The sequence below is a fragment of the Salmo salar genome, chromosome 29 (genome assembly GCF_965601325.2).
Source record: "Salmo salar chromosome 29, fSalSal1, whole genome shotgun sequence".
In the NCBI taxonomy this organism is placed as follows: Eukaryota; Metazoa; Chordata; class Actinopteri; order Salmoniformes; family Salmonidae; genus Salmo; species Salmo salar.
In genome coordinates this window covers 11,879,118-11,898,562 of record NC_138319.1, presented here as the reverse complement: position 1 = coordinate 11,898,562, position 19,445 = coordinate 11,879,118, and the positions used below count along the sequence as shown (strand labels likewise).

General features: G+C 43.0%; 1 protein-coding gene across 12 annotated transcripts in view; it reads right to left on the bottom strand.

The window, feature by feature from the left end:
• The window catches only part of LOC106590114 (sickle tail protein homolog), a 220,771-nt gene that overhangs the window by 76,570 nt on the left and 124,756 nt on the right, over positions 1 to 19,445 (bottom strand). The window contains exon 1 of one of the 12 annotated variants that reach the window (XM_014180703.3): positions 4,085 to 4,426. The exons of the other annotated variants lie outside the window; for them this stretch is intronic. Coding sequence (XP_014036178.3) covers positions 4,085 to 4,169 — 85 coding nt within the window. The 5' untranslated portion in view covers positions 4,170 to 4,426. Of the gene's footprint in view, positions 1 to 4,084; positions 4,427 to 19,445 lie in introns of those variants that run through there. 12 annotated transcript variants of the gene reach the window in all.

Here is a 19,445-nt window from a genome sequence, read left to right as displayed (position 1 = left end):
TAAACGCTAAAAGTAATTAAAATATTTGAAGTAGTATTTGAACCCAGGTTTGCCAGAGATACTGGAGCTAAATCGATAAACCTACTGCCTTTGCTAAAGCCTACACACCTACTGTATCTAAACCATGGACTGGATGTGCTCTATTCAAGTTTAAACTCTGCCCCATGACATCACAGGGTATTCTCCGATGTCATTTATCTATGTATTGACATAAACAAGGGAGAGCAGTGATCTTGTTTGGTATACTCAGTTCTATTTCCGATTCTCCAACTGAAAAGAGCATCAGTTCTCTCCTGAATGATAGTTCCCAAAAAATAGTAGCTTGGTAGGCATCCAAGAAAACCATGAGAGGCATTGTGATGTTACCTTACTTTATCTGAGAGAATTTTCTATAAATTTAGCCAAAGGAAAAAACCTTTGCATGAAGCATCATCAAATCATAAAGTGGGATATTGATATTTTCCAGGATAGGAAGCATCCTTTTAACAATTCAGTACTGCAGACTAGTCCCAAATAGCACCCTATTCCCTAGATAGTGCACTACCCTGGTCAAAAGTAGTGCACTATAAAGGGAATAGGATGGCATTTAGGATGCAGCGCCCACCTCATCACACATTGTTTATCTCAGTGATCTGAACTTCAGATTGAATATGACAAAAATAACATCAGTGATGAAAACATTAAACTGAAGCAGCTGTTCACTTTAAACTCTCCTCACTTTCAAAAGCCTGGGCAAACGTTCAAAATCTGTCTGGGAGAGAGAGAACGTTATCCAGAGAATCTGTTTATATATACAGACGGTTGGGAAATGGCATCCTCACAGTGAACAGAAGTCGCTGACTATTTGTAACGTCAAAGTCAGTGTTTTCAGGAGGAAATGGCATTCCTTCCATTAACATCCTTTAGGATGTTTTAATAACTTCTTCACGGCAGCCATCTTGACTTGGAATAACATCATTCTCTCGACTGTCAACTTTGATACAACATGAAATTACAGCAAAAACAGAAACTGTATGTCTAATGGAAAAACAAATATTGAAACTCCATTATAACAAATTCATTTATACTTTTAACTACCCATTACAGTATATCTACACGATCTTCAATCTTAAGATACTAAAGGGAGAATGAGAAGCATTTCCTTCCGTTCAACACTTTTTCATCCTGTCATAAATCAATCCCCTGGGACTGAGCCTAAACACTACAAATCAATGGAGGAAACATTTTGGCTCAGTCTGGGCAGTGCAACCCATATATATATATATATATATATATATATATATATATATATATATATATATATATATATATATATATATATATATATACCCTTTCTAGTGCACTACTTTTGAATACTACTTCACTACTTTTTTATAGTGCACTATATAGGATGCCATTTGGGACGCATCTAGTGTGCTTCTGACAGTTAGGGGCTTGCGGTGAGACTGAAAGCTATGCCATGGATCCGCGTGCTGACACATACTCTTTTACCCCGAGCTGCAATTCTTCCAGGCTGTTGGTTCTGCGTAGGGCTGGGGCATGGAGAACAGGTGAGGAGGAGGAGAGGAAGAGGGGAGTGGTGGAGTGTGAAAACACAGGGAGAGAGTAATAAAGCAGGTCTGATCTGTTGGCTTGTTTCTCTAGACGGCAGGTACAGCCATAATGTGTACCTTTCAAAGGCTAATGGTGAAAAATAAGGGTCTGTCTATGGCTAAGGATGTTATTTCAGGATTTGTCTCTCTCTAGGTCAAGCACAGCAGAGGAGATTATAAAGTGGGCATTTCAACAGATGGTTTTCACTGCTTCAGTTTAAAGGAGAAATCTGGGATTGGTACATCAACAAAATAAAGTGTCAAGACGTTGTTGAATCCCAGGTTGCCCCTTTAAGTGGAAAAGTTGACCTTCATTTTTCAATGAGGAAATTCTTAGCCAGCATTGTAAAGTGGTGCTTGATCAGCTTAATGTGAATACAAGCAAAGCAATTTTCTGTACATCTGTTCATAGAGTCTTGAGACGGGAGATACTTCAGGCTTTACAATGGGGCCATATCACGTAGGCATTGAAAAGACAACACGTTTTGAAATGTTGGGAATGCAGGAGAAAGGTTTACTCATACCAGCTCTCTCAACAATGTCTACAATCTCCAAGCTGTGGCAGTCATGTGAAAAGCGTCCAACAACCGTATACCATTCTGCCAGCAGCATACCACCCTGCATACCACTGCTGGCTTGCTTCTGAAGCTAAGCAGGGTTGGTCCTGGTCAGTCCCTGGATGGGAGACCAGATGCTGCTGGAAGTGGTTTTGGAGGGCCAGTAGAAGGCAATCTTTCCTCTGGTTCAAAAAATATCCTGATGCCCCAGGGCAGTGATTGGGGATGCTGCCCTGTGTAGGGTGCTGTCTTTCAGATGGGATGTTAAACGGGTCTCCTGACTCTCTGAGGTCATTAAAGATCCCATGGCACTTAATTGTAAGAGTAGGGGTGTTAACCCTGGTGTCCTGGCTAAATTCCCAATCTGGCCCTCAAACCATCACGGTCACCTATTAATCCCCAGTTTACAATTGCCTCATTCATCCCCCTACTATTCCCCAGGTTGTTGCTGTAAATGAGAATGTGTTCTCAGTCAACTTACCTGGTAAAATAACAGATAAATAAAACATTCTTGCTGTCTTATGTGTCCTAACTCTCCAAATAAAAATACATGGGTGTGACTCTGCTTTGCACCCACACAGAAGTGTTTCCAATCACATGGTGTTTTGGTCTGTAAACCACTGTCACCCAGTGTGAACAGATAAATATTGTGAACTGATAACATGGATAGGAAATGTATTCACATGGAGATTTCCACCTACAGAACTAACAGTAAACTCTGTCTAGACCAAGACTGAAAAACAGCTATCTCTAGGCCCTCAGACTGTTGAACAGCCATCACTAGCCAGTACTCTGCCCTGAACCTTGAGACTAATGCCCCATGTATTTAGAGTCAGTGAATGCTGGTCACCTCATGTTCTGTTGGTATACTGTTGTTTACTCACTGTGTATGTATGTATGTACTGTATTCTCAACATAGCTCAATATACCTGCTACTGAACATACCATTTTCTTTTCCAAATTAAATAATGTGTATACAGACCACATATTTATATTCTGGATTCTCACACATGCTCACTCTAATATACACTACATGACCAAAACTATGTGGACACATGTTTCACTGGAACTAATGGCCCTAGCCCGAACCATGAAAAACAGCCCCAAACTATTATTCCTCCTCCACCAAACTTTACAGTTGGCACTATGCATTGGGGCAGGTAGCGGTCTCCTGGCATCCCCCAAACCCAGATTTGTCTGTCGGACTGCCAGATAGTGGAGCGCGATTCATCATTCCAGAGAACGCTTTTCTACTGCTCCAGGGGCAACTCTAGCAGGACAGAAATTTGATGAACTGACTTGTTGGAAAGGTGGCATCCTATGACGGTGCCATGTTGAAAGTCAATGAGCTCTTCAGTAAGGCCATTCTACAGCCAATGTTTGTCCATGGAGATTGCATGGCTGTGTGCTCGATTCTATACTCCTGTCAGCAACGGGTGTGGCTGAAATAATTTGAAGGGGTATCCACATACTTGTATACATACTGTATTTATATTCTGGATTCTCACACATACTCACTCTAATATATTTACATAGATAGTTATTTCTTGATTTCTTGTTTAGATTTTTTAAATTATTTGTGTACTTATATTGCATTTGCAAAAAATACATTTGCTGCACCTGCTATAAAACCTTCAAATCTGTGTACGTGACCAATACACTTTGATTCAAGATCAGTTAACCACTGTGAATGGGTGTAATGTAGCTAGGAACATAGCAGCAAGCACTGCCACAGGACAGCTAATGAAAGATATCCCGCCAGCCTAACACCTCCTGTAGTTGAGTGTTGCAGCATGGCTGACGTACTTACGGACCTATTTTTAACCCTCAAGCAATTTCTGACTAACTAAGCTCCTGTATCTACACAGAATGCTACAGAAACTTTAAATCAGCCAGTTCCCTGCAGATTCCCTCTTTCAGCTTCAGGTTCCTTACCTTCCACAAGACTTGAACATTCTAGAATAGAATAGAATACATCCTCCTCTCCTATCTCTTCAATCCCTCCTCTCCCTTCTTCCATTTTAACCCAGGAGTAACAAACTGGGTGTGAGGAAAACGGGTTAGGAGAAATAGAGGAACAACACGGTCTACTGTTGACTTCCAAATAGTTCCAAACTGTTGACTTCCAGACAAGGCTTCACATGAAAAAGGGGCTTGAGATCCACCCAGAGCCAGAAAGGTGACCAGTAGGGATTTAGAAAACAAACAACATTCCAGGACACAGGACGAACAGCAAGCACCGCTTCTCTGCCTCAGGCCAACTACTCACTGACTGACTGACTGCCTGCCTGAGGTTGTGTAAGGTTTGGTGTGTGTGCATGTGTATGTTAGAGGGAGAGAGTAAACATGTGTGTAAGTTGCCTCCTAGAGAGTGGGCCCCAGACCAACAGGTGTCTGACCCACTCTCTCTCTCTCTCACACACACACACACACACACACACACACACACACACACACACACACACACACACACACACACACACACACACACACACACACAGTATAGTATGTTTCATATGAGCTGAACTCCTACTAAGCCGTTTCTCCGGATCTGACCTCATAGGGAGCCCTCACAGAGACAGGCTTGTGTCCAAAGTACTACACTCTAAAGGGAATAGGGTGCCATTTAGTGCACTCTAACGGGAATAGGGTGCCATTTAGAAGCAACCAGCCATGTGTCATAACCTACTTCTGGAACATGGCTTGTTTATATTCATCACACAAGGCTCTCAACTTATCTTTGCTCAGCGGCTTATTAAGTCATCAGCTGCCATGAAAGTTGTTTTGTGAGTAACATATGCATAACATAACAAAAGCTGACCTGCTCTATCATAAGGATTATGGGAAATCAAAAATAAACATCACACAAATCTCCATACTTATATTTGTCAAAATGTGTGAGTGCGCTATTGACTTGGCATGTTGGGACTCATCCGCGTCGCTGTGTGTCGAACAGGAACCGATTACGTGTTCGTCATCATCTTGTATTTCCTCCTCCGTTTCAATATCTTTACAGCAAACGTGAAGACATCAATGCACAGCTTGTGGGCCATGTAATTGAAAGCGGAGGGGTCAGCACATGACCAAACATAGTTGAGTCAGAAGAAACATAATGTCAAACATATGGAGAGAAGTGGAACTCCCACCCACTTACCCCCAGACAGCCATCAAACCATTGAACCAGAATCCCTATAGCCTAGTATAAACATGGCATGCCGCTACCCCTGAACCAGGCAGTTTCGCTTCTTAAATTCCAAACACTCAACCAACCTGTCTCTCTACTCTTAAAAAAAAAAATACCCAGCAAGAGGTGGCGAAATATACAGACCCGTTCCGAATCCCCATAGTACATAATGTACATTGGTACCTAACACACTCAACCAATCAGTTTACTCAAATTCCAAACAATAAAACCTTCCCTAAAACCCAACATTATACTCACTCACTCAAAGCCCCTAGTGTGAACACCCAGATGGAAAATGACCATGTACTCTGAGAAAGTCTCGAGAGGTAACAAAAGGGAAATGTGTTGATATGGAATCTAAAGAATTTCCTCTCTCCCATTTGCCCGTTTTAAGTAAATGATAGTCTTGGTCAAAAGATGACATGCAACATTTCTGCAGGGTGACACTGTGGGACTTGTTAAGGGTAAGGTCCAGTGCGTTGTTCTCTTCACTTACTCGATGTTAATCTGGTCCCAAATGGCACCATGCTCCCTATATTGTGCACTGTTTGACCAGGGTCCATGGGGCTCTGGTTAAAAGTAACGAACTATATAGGGAATAGGGTGCCATTAATGGGACGCATCCTTAGTCATTTACGGAGGAATGTGCTACAACAGCAAAATCCACACAGTGCATAACTATGACCACAACAGTCTACAGACATGTACTCCCCTGTTGATATGGGAGAAACAATATCCATTCTTTTGTGTTGAAAATGTTCAACGTAAGAGCTGGAATGTCAGATGTGGTCATTTCGAAACCCAATCCGAAGGTACGTATGTGGATGTTTTTCTATATACCCTTTGGACGAGAATTCTGTTGGAGACCTCCCTTTGATGGACACATGCACGCTAGTGTGCTCGCCCACATGTGATCCATAAGGGCCATGTTTCACTCCCTTGCCTGTTGCAATAGACTCACTCCCTTAGCACATAAAGGTTCTTTGTATTCTCGGGAGTCGTATGATTTCAGACCATCTGATTCCTGCCATGTCCTTCACTAGAACTCGTTGCCTTCCTCATACCCATCAGCTGCCTGTAAAATGTGCTCTGCCAACCCGCCAGGGCTCAGCCATTCTCTGAACAAGATGGGCAGTAGGCTACGGGTGTGTCCCAAATGACACCCTATTCCCTACATATTGCACCACTTTTGCAAATAGGCTTTGATGAAAAGTAGTGCACTATATAGGGAATAGGGTGCCATTTGGCCATGTCTAGACTTGACAGTTCATGCAGCTTTTGTATTCTGATCATGGAGTTCTGATCACGTCATGTGTCTACACTTACATATACTGTGTCCACATTGTGTCCGGATTCCCTTTTCCCGCACTATAATACAATGCCAGTATGCATTCTGCAAATGGTGGAACAGGCTAAATCTGATTATAACACAACAACAACTTGATGGCAGTACCAACTACTGTAGCTAACTAGCCAGCTAACTTCTGTAACTAGCATGCTTGCTAGCAAAGCAAAAGGGATTGCATAAATTTAGCCAAACAATTATTTTCTAAATAAGCTAGCTGGCTAGTATTTATGAAGGCAGCAAACACATTCCTCAATGTGGTCTTGGTATTCTGATAGCAGAAGTCACATGCAAGTGTCAAGTGTAGACAGCCTCAGCGACACAGACACAGTTTTACTTGAGAGGAAGCCAATTGCTGATCTATCTGATATTTTCCATGCTGGTCCTGTCAGCTCAGTGAAAAGCACCTATAAATACGAGACGGATGTGGCAGACAATCACGGATTACAAAAAGAAAACCAGCCCCATCGTGGACATTGACGTCTTGCTTCCAGACAAATTAAATAACTTCTTTGCTTGCTTTGAGGACAATACAGTGCCACTGACACGGCCCGCTACCAAAGCCTGTGGGCTCTCCTTCTCTGTGGCCAACGTGAGTAAAACATTTAAACGTGTTAACCCCCGCAAGACTGCTGGCCCTGATGGCATCCCTAGCCGCGTCCTCAGAGCATGCGCAGACCAGCTGGCTGGTGTGTTTACGGACATATTCAATCAATCCCTATCTCAGTCTGCTGTCCCCACATGCTTCAAGAGGGCCACCATTGTTCATGTACCCAAGAAGGCAAAGATAACTGAACTAAATGATTACCGCCTCGTAGCACTCACTTCTGTCATCATGAAGGGCTTTGAGAGAATAGTCAAGGATCATATCACCTCCACCTTACCTGATACCCTAGACCCACTCCAATTTGCTTACCGCCCCAATAGGTCCACAGACGATGCAATCGCTATCACACTGCACACTGCCCTATCCCATCTGGACAAGAGGAATACCTATGTAAAAATGCTGTTCATTGACTACAGCTCAGCATTTAACTTCTTTGGGATAGGGGGCAGTATTTTCACGGCCGGATAAAAAATGTACCCGATTTAATCTGGTTACTACTCCTGCCCAGAAACTAGAATATGCATATAATTAGTAGATTTGGATAGGAAACACTCTAAAGTTTCTAAAACTGTTTGAATGGTGTCTGTGAGTATAACAGAACTCATATGGCAGGCCAAAACCTGAGAAGATTCCATGCAGGAAGCGCCCTGCCTGACCATTTGTTGTCCTTCTGTTACATCTCTATTGAAATTACAGCATCTGTGCTGTAACGTGACACTTTCTAAGGCTTCCATTGGCTCTCTAAAGCCGCCAGAAAGTGGAATAGGGTGGCTGCTGTCTCTGGGCAAAGTATAGGAGCAGAGTTTGTAAGTGGTCAGCCTGGGGACAGTGAGACTGGAGATGCGCGGTCACAAGAACTCGCCATGCTTTTCTTTCTCTCTTTGAATGAATACAATGTTGCCCGGTTGGCATATTATCGCTATTTTACGAGAAAAATAGCATAAAAATTGATTTTAAACAGCGTTTGACATGCTTCTAAGAATTTTTTTGTCACGAAATGCACTCGCGCGTTACCCTTCGGATAGTGACCTGAACGCACGAACAAAATGGAGGTATTTGGATATAACTATGGATTATTTGGAACCAAAACAACATTTGTTGTTGAAGTAGAAGTCCTGGGAGTGCATTCTGACGAAGAACAGCAAACGTAATCCAATTTTTCTAATAATAATTCTGAGTTTAGGTGACCCCGAAGTTGGCGGATGTCAAAATAGCTAGCCGTGATAGCCGAGCTATGTACTCAGAATATTGCAAAATGTGCTTTCGCCGGAAAGCTATTTTAAAATCGGACATAGCGATTGCATAAAGGAGTTCTGTATCTATAATTCTTAAAATAATTGTTATGTATTTTGTCAACGTTTATCATGAGTAATTTAGTAAATTCACCGGAAGTTTCGGTGGGTGTGCTAGTTCTGAACATCACATGCTAATGTAAAAAGCAGTTTTTTTTATATAAATATGAACTTGATTGAACAAAACATGCATGTATTCTATAACATAATGTCCTAGGAGTGTCATCTGATGAAGATCATCAAAGGTTAGTGCTGCATTTAGCTGTGGTTTGGGTTTATGTGACATATATGCTTGCTTGGAAAATGGCTGTGTGATTATTTGTGTCTATGTACTCTCCTAACATAATCTAATGTTTTGCTTTCGCTGTACAGCCTTTTTGAAATCGGACAATGTGGTTAGATTAACGAGAGTCTTATCTTTAAAATGGTGTAAAATAGTTGATTGTTTGAGAAAATTGAATTGTGGTATTTTAGTTGGTTATGTATTTCGTGCCGTGCGATGCCATTGGCTGTTGGCTAGAGGTTCCGCAGGCGGAACGGGGTTCCGCTAGCGGAACGTCTGTCCTCAACAGGTTAACACCATAGTACCCTCCAAACTCATCCTGTGCAACTGGATCCTGGACTTTGACGGGCCGCCCCCAGGTGGTGAAGGTAGGAAACAACATCTCCACCCCGCCAATCCTCAACACTGGGGCCCCACAAGGGTGAGTTCTCAGCCCTCTCCTGTACTCCCTGTTCACCCATGACTGCGTGGCCATGCACGCCTCCAACTCAATCATCGAGTTTGTAGACGACACTACAGTGCTAGGCTTGATTACCAACAACGACGAGACGGCCTAAAAGGAGGAGGTGAGGGCCCTCGGAGTGTGGTGTCAGGAAAATAACCTCTCACTCAACGTCAACAAAACAAAGGAAATGATCATGGACTTCAGGAAACAGCAGAGGGAGCACCCCCCCATCCACATCGACGGAACAGTAGTGGAGAATGTGGAAAGTTTTAAGTTCCTCGGCGTACACATCACTGACAATCTGAAATGGTCCACCCACACAGACAGCGTGGTGAAGAAGGCGCAACAGCCTGGTACGGCAACTGCACCGCCCTCAACCACAAGGCTCTCCAGAGGGCGGTGCAGTCTGCACAACGCTTCACCGGGGGCAAACTACCTGCCCTCCAGGACACCTACAGCACCCGATGTCACAGGAAGGCCAAAAAGATCATCAAGTACAACAACCACCCGAGCCACTGCCTGTTCACACCGCTACCATCCAGATGGAGAGGTCGGTACAGGTGCATCAAAGCTGGGACCGAGAGACTGAAAAACAGCTTCTATCTCAAGGCCATCAGACTGTTAAACAGCCATCACTAACATAGAGAGGCTGCTGCCAACATACAGACTCAAAACTATGGCCACTTTAATAAATGGATTTAATAAAGCTATCACAAGTCACTTTAAATAACGGCACTTTAATAATGTTTACATATCCTACATTACTCATCTCATATGTATATACTGTATTCTATACCATCTACTGCATTTTGCCTCTACCGCACGGCCATCGTTCATCCATATATTTATATGTACATATTCATATTCATCCTTTTACATTTGCGTGTACAAGGTAGTCATTGTGAATTTGTTAGCTTACTTGTTAGATATTACTGCACTGTCGGAACTAGAAGCATAAGCATTTCGCTACACTCGCAGTAACATCTGCTAACCATGTGTATGTGATCAATAACATTTGATTTGATTTGATTCCCCCCCAAAAAGGACTTTCTTACAGACAGAAATACTGCTCAGTTTCATCAGCTGTCCGGGTGGCTGGTCTCAGACGATCCCGCAGGTGAAGAAGCCAGATGTTGAGATCCTGGGCTGGCGTGGTTACACGTGGCCAGCGGTTGTGAGGCCAGTCGGATGTACTGCCAAATTCTCAAAAATTACGTTGGAGGGGGCTTATGGTAGAGAAAGCAATGTTCAAATCTCTGGCAATGGCTCTGTTGGACAAAGCTGCACGTTTTAGAGTGGTCTTTTTTGTCCCCAGCACAAGGTGTTCAGTATAGTTTCCCCGGAGGCTTTATATAGGCTTTAAATCAAATGTATTCAACAAACAATTGTATGTCAAACCAGCTGAATTTGTCATTTAATTTCAAAATGACAAAATACATTATTTACCATTCATTTCTTTTCACCACAAAATAATCTGAAACACATTTTCTAGAGTCACAAGCTTGATGTAATCATTGCGTGCTATGAATATGGGACCAAATACAGAACTTTTTCGTACTTTAATACACATATACTGTAAGTGAATTTGTCCCAATACTTTTGTTCCCCTAAAATGGAGGGCCTATGTCAATTCGGTTCAACCAATATAGATGAAAATACTCTAAAATGAAAGCTGACAGTCTGCACTTTAACGTCATAGTCATTGTATCATTCCAAATCTAAAGTGTTGGAATATAGAGCCAAAACAACAACAAATGTGTCACTGTCCCAATACTTTTGGAGCTCACTGAATTTTCCCCAGAGGCTTTCAGCTTTTTAACATAATAAATACTTTATTGATCCTCACACTGTAAAAAAAATATGTTGATTCAACGAACAATTGTACAATAAGATTGTGAGTTTGCGCAACATTTGAGGAAATTCATGTTTCCTTCCCAAGGCAAACATGAATTTGTAATATTACTCAACAAGCTTTTTCTAATTCAGCTCACTTCGAGCAGAGTTTGTCGAGTAAACAAACTAACACATTCGCTCAAATTCTTGTCTGATTGAAGTCCACTCATCTCACAGAATAACATTGATTAAGCAATTGGTTAAATTGGCTTTTTTTTTTTTTTTTTACAGTGCAGAGCGAAACTGGTTTGTCAATCATCATTGCAACATGCGTACAGCACACAGTCCCAAGAACAATGAACAATAAAGTAACAAAAAACAGCTCGAAAAAATCAATAAAAAAAACACTCAAATATTATTTCTCCAAAAGAGTTAGTTGGAACCTCATTAGTAAAGTCTTTCAACTTGTTGCCAAAGAAAACTGTATCCAGTCACAATGTTATCCAATCATGTGGGAGCTGACCTCTGACCTCTAGTACTGGACAGACTAATCCCTCCCCTCATCATCTCTACTCTGTTTTGATTTAAGACGTTCCAGTGGTTGGCACCTCCCACTTATCTCATTAGAACTCCTATTGACTTAATTCGCAGATGAACATCCTCTTACCCCTCATCACTCTATGACTGAAGATAAAACCACTCCTAACTTTGAGACCAAAGATTAAAAAAACTCCTAACTTTAAGACTGAAGTTAAACAATCACTCCTAACTTTAAGACTCAATTTATAATGCTATTGCAGCACTATTACGTTATATGAGACTATAATGCTAAATAGCTGATACCGTCCCCTGTGGCCTCCATGTGTGTCTACTAAGACACATCTTGAATAATCAATGATGCAAGTATCCAGAACTGGTGGGAGGCCAGATTGTTGACATTCTGCCTTTAACCCCCCCCCCCCCCTGAAACCTCTCTATTTCCCACTTCCTCCCTCCCTCTCTTGCTCTTCCTCTGTCTCCAGTGTGTGCTTATGTGACGCATGTCTTTGGCAACCCAATGGACAGTCTGTGCTAAACACTGGTGGAGGTCTGAATGGAGCCATGGCTGTGCTATCGCCCTCTCATTAGCTGTATAATCCCAAACCTCCACCACACAGATAACCACATTTCATCTCCTCTCTGACTGCATCCGCAGTCTTCTTAAAACACAGCCGAGCCAGAACAGCCCATGGGGGCAGGAGGCCAGGAGCCTCTCCAGCTTGATGTACAGTACAAGTACACCCCCTGGCCAGGAAACAAGTCTGAGACACATGTACCAGTCTCCAAATAGGGTAGCTGAAACAAAAGCTACAGGGTAAAACAGGCTGTCTCATTGAAGTTGTGGTTATCAATTCTCTCTCTCTCTCTCTCTCTCTCTCTCTCACTCTCTCACTCTCAATAATACTAGTTATTCACACCATTTTAGCAAATGGCCTGACTGTCCTACAAGTGTGGGAAGCAGACACCCAGCCCTTCAGCCAAAACAAAATGCAACACTCCAAAAAATGCTGGGTTAAAATCAACCCAGTTTAGGTTATTTGGTAACCCAGCGCTGGGTAAATATTGGACAGAACACATGCTGGGTTATTTTAACCCAGCCAGTTTGGTTGCATGAATAATGTTGGATTTTTGGAGAGAGAGTAAATGTCATTCCTGTTTAACATGTTAAGTTCACATACTGCAAACTTAATGTTTTCTTAATTTATTTGTTGCATTTTACACATTCTTCTAGAATATTAAGATTATTTATTACATGTTATAATAAGTTAGACCACCTTATTGCATCCCAACAACAGGATTTACATAGGCTTTTAGGGAATTCATACACTTTTTTCAGCCTCATTGAAGCTACAAAAAATGTAAATGTTCAACCTTACCATGTGATAACTATACAAGAGAACAGATAAACAGGAATGACACCAAGGGTGGCCAAAAATAACTATCCGAAAGCCACGCCCCTGCTAAACTACGCCTACAGTCTTCTGATCTGACCTGCATCGACAACCCAACCTTTCTATTTTTTTTTTAAAGAAAACAACCCAGCAGTTGGGTCATCCAAAACAACCCAGCATTATTTTCCCAGTGTAAGTATTGCAATTCTACATTAAGATGCCTGATTGGGAGAACACATCCCTGAAGGACCAGAGTTTTCTGTCCTCAAGAGCCTTCAATAAACAGACATAGACATGGCAGCCAACCTGGATAGGCATGCTGCCAAAAGATAGGAGTCTGATATGACATGAACCACTGTGGTAGCCAGACTGTGTGTGTGTGTGTGTGTGAGTGAGAGAGAGATACAAAAATGGTTGAGAATAAGTATATAACTAATTGAGTTCTCTGTAACTCTATAAGTGGAAAAAATGTATATTAACATAAAGCTATAACACCAATGGCCACCATATGCCAGTGAGGTATTTCAACTAAATGAACTATGCATTTGACTAGATTTTCTTGCTGGTCTAATTCCAAATGCAATTGCTCATTTTGAGTGGGCAAACACTTGTGTGTGTTTGACTCGAGTGCAAACTCAATATCCTCCCATTAGAACAGGCGGTGAGTTCCAATAATGTCGCACAAACAAGTTTTATTTCCTCTTTGGCAGCAGGGCGCTGGCCAATAAGCCTGATTCTCTGTCTTTATGAAAGCAGATCATATTTTTGGCCTGATTCAAAAGATGGTGATTCAGCTAAAACGAAGGAAACAAATCACTCCAAAAATCACATCGCCACAAATCACTTTAGTAGATTGGAATTTGTCCTCTCATGCACCACCAGCAACTCCCTCCCTCCCTCTCCCTCCCTCCCTCCCTCCCTCCCTCCCTCCCTCCCTCCCTCCCTCCCTCCCTCCCTCCCTCCCTCTCTCCCTCCCTCCCTCCCTCCCTCCCACCCCACGTCCTCCTCCCTTTCCTGCAATTCAAGTTTGGAGACAAACAGAGAGTCCAAACAATTTGAATGTTGTCTCTGTCAGTACTAATAAACGCTCCCCGATGGCTTAGTGGAAGACTAGAACCAACAGACAGCTCTCTCTGTTAACGCCTAGCTTCACTGATCTCCATCAACACACAGTGTTTGTCTGCTGCACGCTGACACAATATACTGCTGGGGGTGAAGATCCAGGGTGGAGACCTTGGATCAGCTTCCCGTCCCCCAATCCTAACCGTAACCATTAGTTGGGGAAATGCAAAACTGACCAAAGATCAGCATCTAAGGGCATCTTCAGCATACACACATGCACATATGAAGTTGACACATACTATACTGTACGATCACGTGCAGGCCGCATGTTCTACAGCAGGGGGTGCTGTTTGCTACACTCTAATAGTTTTTTTTTTTTTTATTGCTTTGGTTCTATTTTTACAAGTACGTGGTGAAATGTCACAACTCTTAGTACAAAACTCAAAACAGATCATCAAAAAGGCTGTTTTTTCACAACTTTAAGCACATTTCAATTAACTAAGTACAACACACAAAATCACCCAGTAACTTCTTCACCAAACCTAATCAGTGTTTCATCTAGAAATAGCTTTCATATAAAGTAATTGCCTTTCACAATGCAATCCTCACAATACTTTTCATATGATTCCCTTCTCATTTGTTTAAATACATTTGACCATCACTTAATCCAAAAGTAAAGTATAAAGATCTAAATGACATGTATGATACATGATAATCATACATAATGACTACTCGTTATTGCTAATTGATTTCACATAGCGGTAACCACAAGTGGTCACCATATAAAAGGGTGTGTGAACACTTGCAATTTATTTCAACATTGAGCAGGACAGACAGCAAGGAAGAGGAAGAAATCAAAGATCTTGTGGGCATGGGCCCCGTCAAAGAGGTGGGCATGGGCCCCGTCAAAGAGGTGGGCATGGGCCCCGCTAAAGAGGTGGGCATGGGCCCGGTCAAAGAGGTGGGCATGGGCCCCGCTAAAGAGGTGGGCATGGGCCCCATCAAAGAGGTGGGCATGGGCCCCGCTAAAGAGGTGGGCATGGGCCCCGTCAAAGAGGTGGGCATGGGCCCCGTCAAAGAGGTGGGCATGGGCCCCGTCAAAGAGGTGGGCATCAGAGAGAGGGAGTCAGACGGCAGGGAACTGTTGCGTCTAATGAAGTCCGGGCCATCGTCGTTGACCATGTGGTAAACAGAGGCCTTATCATGTCAGAGGCTGCCAGATTAGTTCACCCCAATCTGAAAAGCTCAACTGTCAATTCGATCATGAGAACATTTTGTCAAGAAAACCAGTAAGTCTGCAGGATATGCACTATGCTTTACCATTACATTTACAGTAAATCACATATTGCAAGGCATGTAAATTCACAAAACATATTATTGTATTCTTACAGCATGATCTATAGACAGTATACTCTGTTCTACCCTCAGAATTGACAGAAGACCCCATGGTGGTGGCTGTGTGCTGACCGACCAGCAGGAGTGGGCAGTGGTGGAAATGGTGAGGGCCAGGAATGGCATACGGCTCTTTGAAATAAGCAGGCCATTGAGGAGAACGATGACACCTTTACCAACGTGGCATCCATCAGTCTGCCAACAATCGCCTGCCTTTTAAAGAGGCACCAGGTATCTATGAAACACATTTACCTGGTGCCTTTTGAGAGAAACAACAACCAGATGAAACAACTGTTCAGGTACAGCACTATATACTGTATTACTGTTACTATTAATGCACATGCTACTTCATAATATCATATTGGAACTATTCTGTAAAAATAACTACCCAAAATATATTTTTAGAGGGTGATGGTGGTTGATGCTGCTGTGAACCATCACAAGTGTATCTTTGTTGGTGAAGGGGGCTTCAACCTGACCAAAACTCGGCGCCGTGGGCGGATTCTCATTGGCCAACGGGCAACCTTCCAAGTGTGTGGACAACGTCGGGGGAAACATCTCCATGTGCGCAGCTAGGACGTAGGCCATTATTTTGATCCTACAACGCTGCACACCTCATTGTGTTTCTCAATGAAATTGAGCAGGCCTGTCAAGGTGAAGGGGTCACCTATGTCATTGTGTGGGACAATGTCAGGTTCCACCATGCAGAGGTGGTTCAGGTATGGTTTCGGGCCCATCCCCGATTCGTGACCCTATACCTGCCCCTATACTCTCCTCTCCTCAACCCGATTGAGGATTTATTTTTCAGCATAGAGGTGGAAGGTGTACGATCGCCATCCCCATGAGTGTGACACCCTCCTTCTGGCCATGGATGAGGCATGAGACGACATCAATGCAGACCAATGTCAAGCTTGAATTCGCCATGCTAAAAAAAAAATCCACGGTGTATGAACAATGAGGACATTCACTGTGATGTGGATGAGAATTTATGGCCAAAGAGAGGCTTGATGCAAATGAATGCATGCTAAACACTATGTTTTTTACAAATGTTATTAATTTAATGTCTTACATTTGATTAGAGCGAACACCTACGTTGCTATTATAGCTGGTAAATAAAATGTTTATTTTTGCATGAATGATTGTAGAGAATGTCTTCATTGATCACACCTTTGATTACACATTTGATCGAAATTATGGAAATTATAGATTTTCTGTCAATTTTGTTGGGTGATGTAACTGTATTACCTAATATGAAAACTGTAATTTATAGTACTGTAGCATAATAAACTCAGCAAAAAAAAGAAACATCCCTTTTTCAGGACCCTGTCTTTCAAAGATAATTCGTAAAAATCCAAATAACTTCACAGATCTTCATTGTAAAGGGTTTAAACACTGTTTCCCATGCTTGTTCAATGAACCATTAAAGATTTATGAACATGCAACTGTGAAACGGTCGTTAAGACACTAACAGCTTACAGACGGTAGGCAATTAAGGTCACAGTTATGAAAACTTAGGACACTAAAGAGGCCTTTCTACTGACTCTGAAAAACACCAAAAGAAAGATGCCCAAGGTCCCTGCTCATCTGTGTGAACGTGCCTTAGGCATGCTGCAAGGAGGCATGAGGACTGCAGATGTGGCCAGGGCAATAAATTGCAATGTCCGTACTGTGAGACGCTTAAGACAGTGCTACAGGGAAACAGGACGGACAGCTGATCATCCTCGCAGTGGCAGACCACGTGTAACAACACCTGCACAGGATCAGTACATCCGAACTTTACACCTGCGGGACAGGTACAGGATGGTAACAACAACTGCCCGAGTTACACCAGGAACGCACAATCCCTCCATCAGTGCTCAGGCTGTCTGCAATAGGCTGAGAGAGGCTGGACTGAGGGCTTGTAGGCCTATTGTAAAGCAGGTCCTCCTCAGACTTCACCGGCAACAACGTCGCCTATGGGCACCAACCCACCGTCGATGGACCAGACGGACTGGCAAAAAAGTGCTCTTCACTGACGAGTCACGGTTTTGTCTCAACAGGGGTGATGGTTAGATTTGCGTTTATCGTCGAAGGAATGAGCGTTACACCGAGGCCTGTACTCTGGAGCGGGATCGATTTGGAGGTAGAGGGTCCGTCATGGTCTGGGACAGTGTGTCACAGCATCATCGGACTTATCCTGTTGTCATTGCAGGCAATCTCAACGCTGTGCGTTACAGGGAAGACATCCCCCTCCCTCATTGTGGCACCCTTCCTGCAGGCTCATCCTGACATGACCCTCCAGCATGACAATTCCACCAGCCATACTACTCGTTCTGTGCATGATTTCCTGCAAGACAGGAATGTCAGTGTTCTGCCATGGCCAGCGAAGAGCCCGGATCTCAATCCCATTGAGCACGTCTGGGACCTGTTGGATCGGAGGGTGAGGGCTAGGGCCATTCCCCCCAGAAATGTCTGGGAACTTGCTGGTGCCTTGGTGGGAGAGTGGGGTAACATCTCACAGCAAGAACTGGCAAATCTGGTGCAGTCCATGAGGAGGAGATGCACTGCAGTACTTAATGCAGCTGGTGGCCACACCAGATACTGACTGTTACTTTTGATTTTGACCCCCCCCTTTGTTCAGGGACACATTATTCCATTTCTGTTAGTCACATGTCTGTGGAACTTGTTCAGTTTATGTCTCAGTTGTTGAATCTTATGTTCATACAAGTATTTACACATGTTAAGTTTGCTGAAAATAAACGAGGTTGACAGTGAGAGGACATTTCTTTTTTTGCCTTGTTTACTTTCAGCACTTCCAAGGGCGATTTTAAACATGTATCTTGCATTGCTTTCGATTGGATTAACTGGTAGTTAACATGACTAAATTGAAAATATCATTATGTTGTATTTTGGTAATTAAACCAATGTTCTCATTACATTTCACAATAAAGTTATTTTTTTAAGCAATGGTTGTGTGGTGAGAGATGTTTACAATGCAAACCTGAGAGAGCCGTTTTTCTGTTTGGTTAGGTCAGGGTGTGACATGGGGTGGGCATTCTATGTGTTGTATTTCTTTGTTTTGGCTGAGTATGGTTTCCAATCAGAGGCAGCTTGTCTATCGTTGTATCTGATTGGGAATCATACTTAGGCAGCCCTTTTTCCCTCCTTTAGTTGTGGGATCTTGTTTTTGTACAGCTCAGTAAACCTGCAGAACGTGACGTTCGGTTTCTTTTGTTTGTTGTTTCGATTTAGTGTTCTGAGTTACAATAAAGATTAATATGAGCCCTTCCCACGCTGCACCTTGGTCTCCTCTCTACGACGATCGTCACAGTTACAAGTGTGACCAGTTTGTAGTTTTGTACTAAGAGTTGTGAAAATGTACCACATACTTGTGAAAATAGTACCAAAGCGATAAAAAAATAAAGAATACAGTTACAGTCATGTTGATAAATGGCCTGAAATGTTATTACAAGTGGAGAGAGTGTGGGTATAAGTAATGTTTGTGTGTGGCAGGTCTGAAATTGGACAAAGTGCTTATATTGCTCTCCTTCAACTCTCTAAAGCCTGTTTACCAAACATCTCACATGCCTATGCGTAAGTCTGAACTGGAGCATGTGTGCCCGCTTGCGTGCATAGTATTACCAACAACCTCCCCTTCACAGTAATCCTCTCTGCTCAGCCATGGGTGGACTAACTCAACCCAACCCAACCCACCCCCTACCTCAGGCCCTCACTAACACGGCCCAGTCCACACGTCTGCTGGTCTCCCTCCCTGCCCACCATCTAACGGACAGGATCACAGCATTCTGATGCGTAGTGGAGAAGAGGGGCGCCGTCTGAAAGCAGCTGTGTCTGGGACGTCCTCCCTCAACCCCCCGTCTAAGAGAGTCATTCCTGGGTCTGTGAGCCACTCAGGGCTGGGCCCCGGCCTCCAGACCTCCAG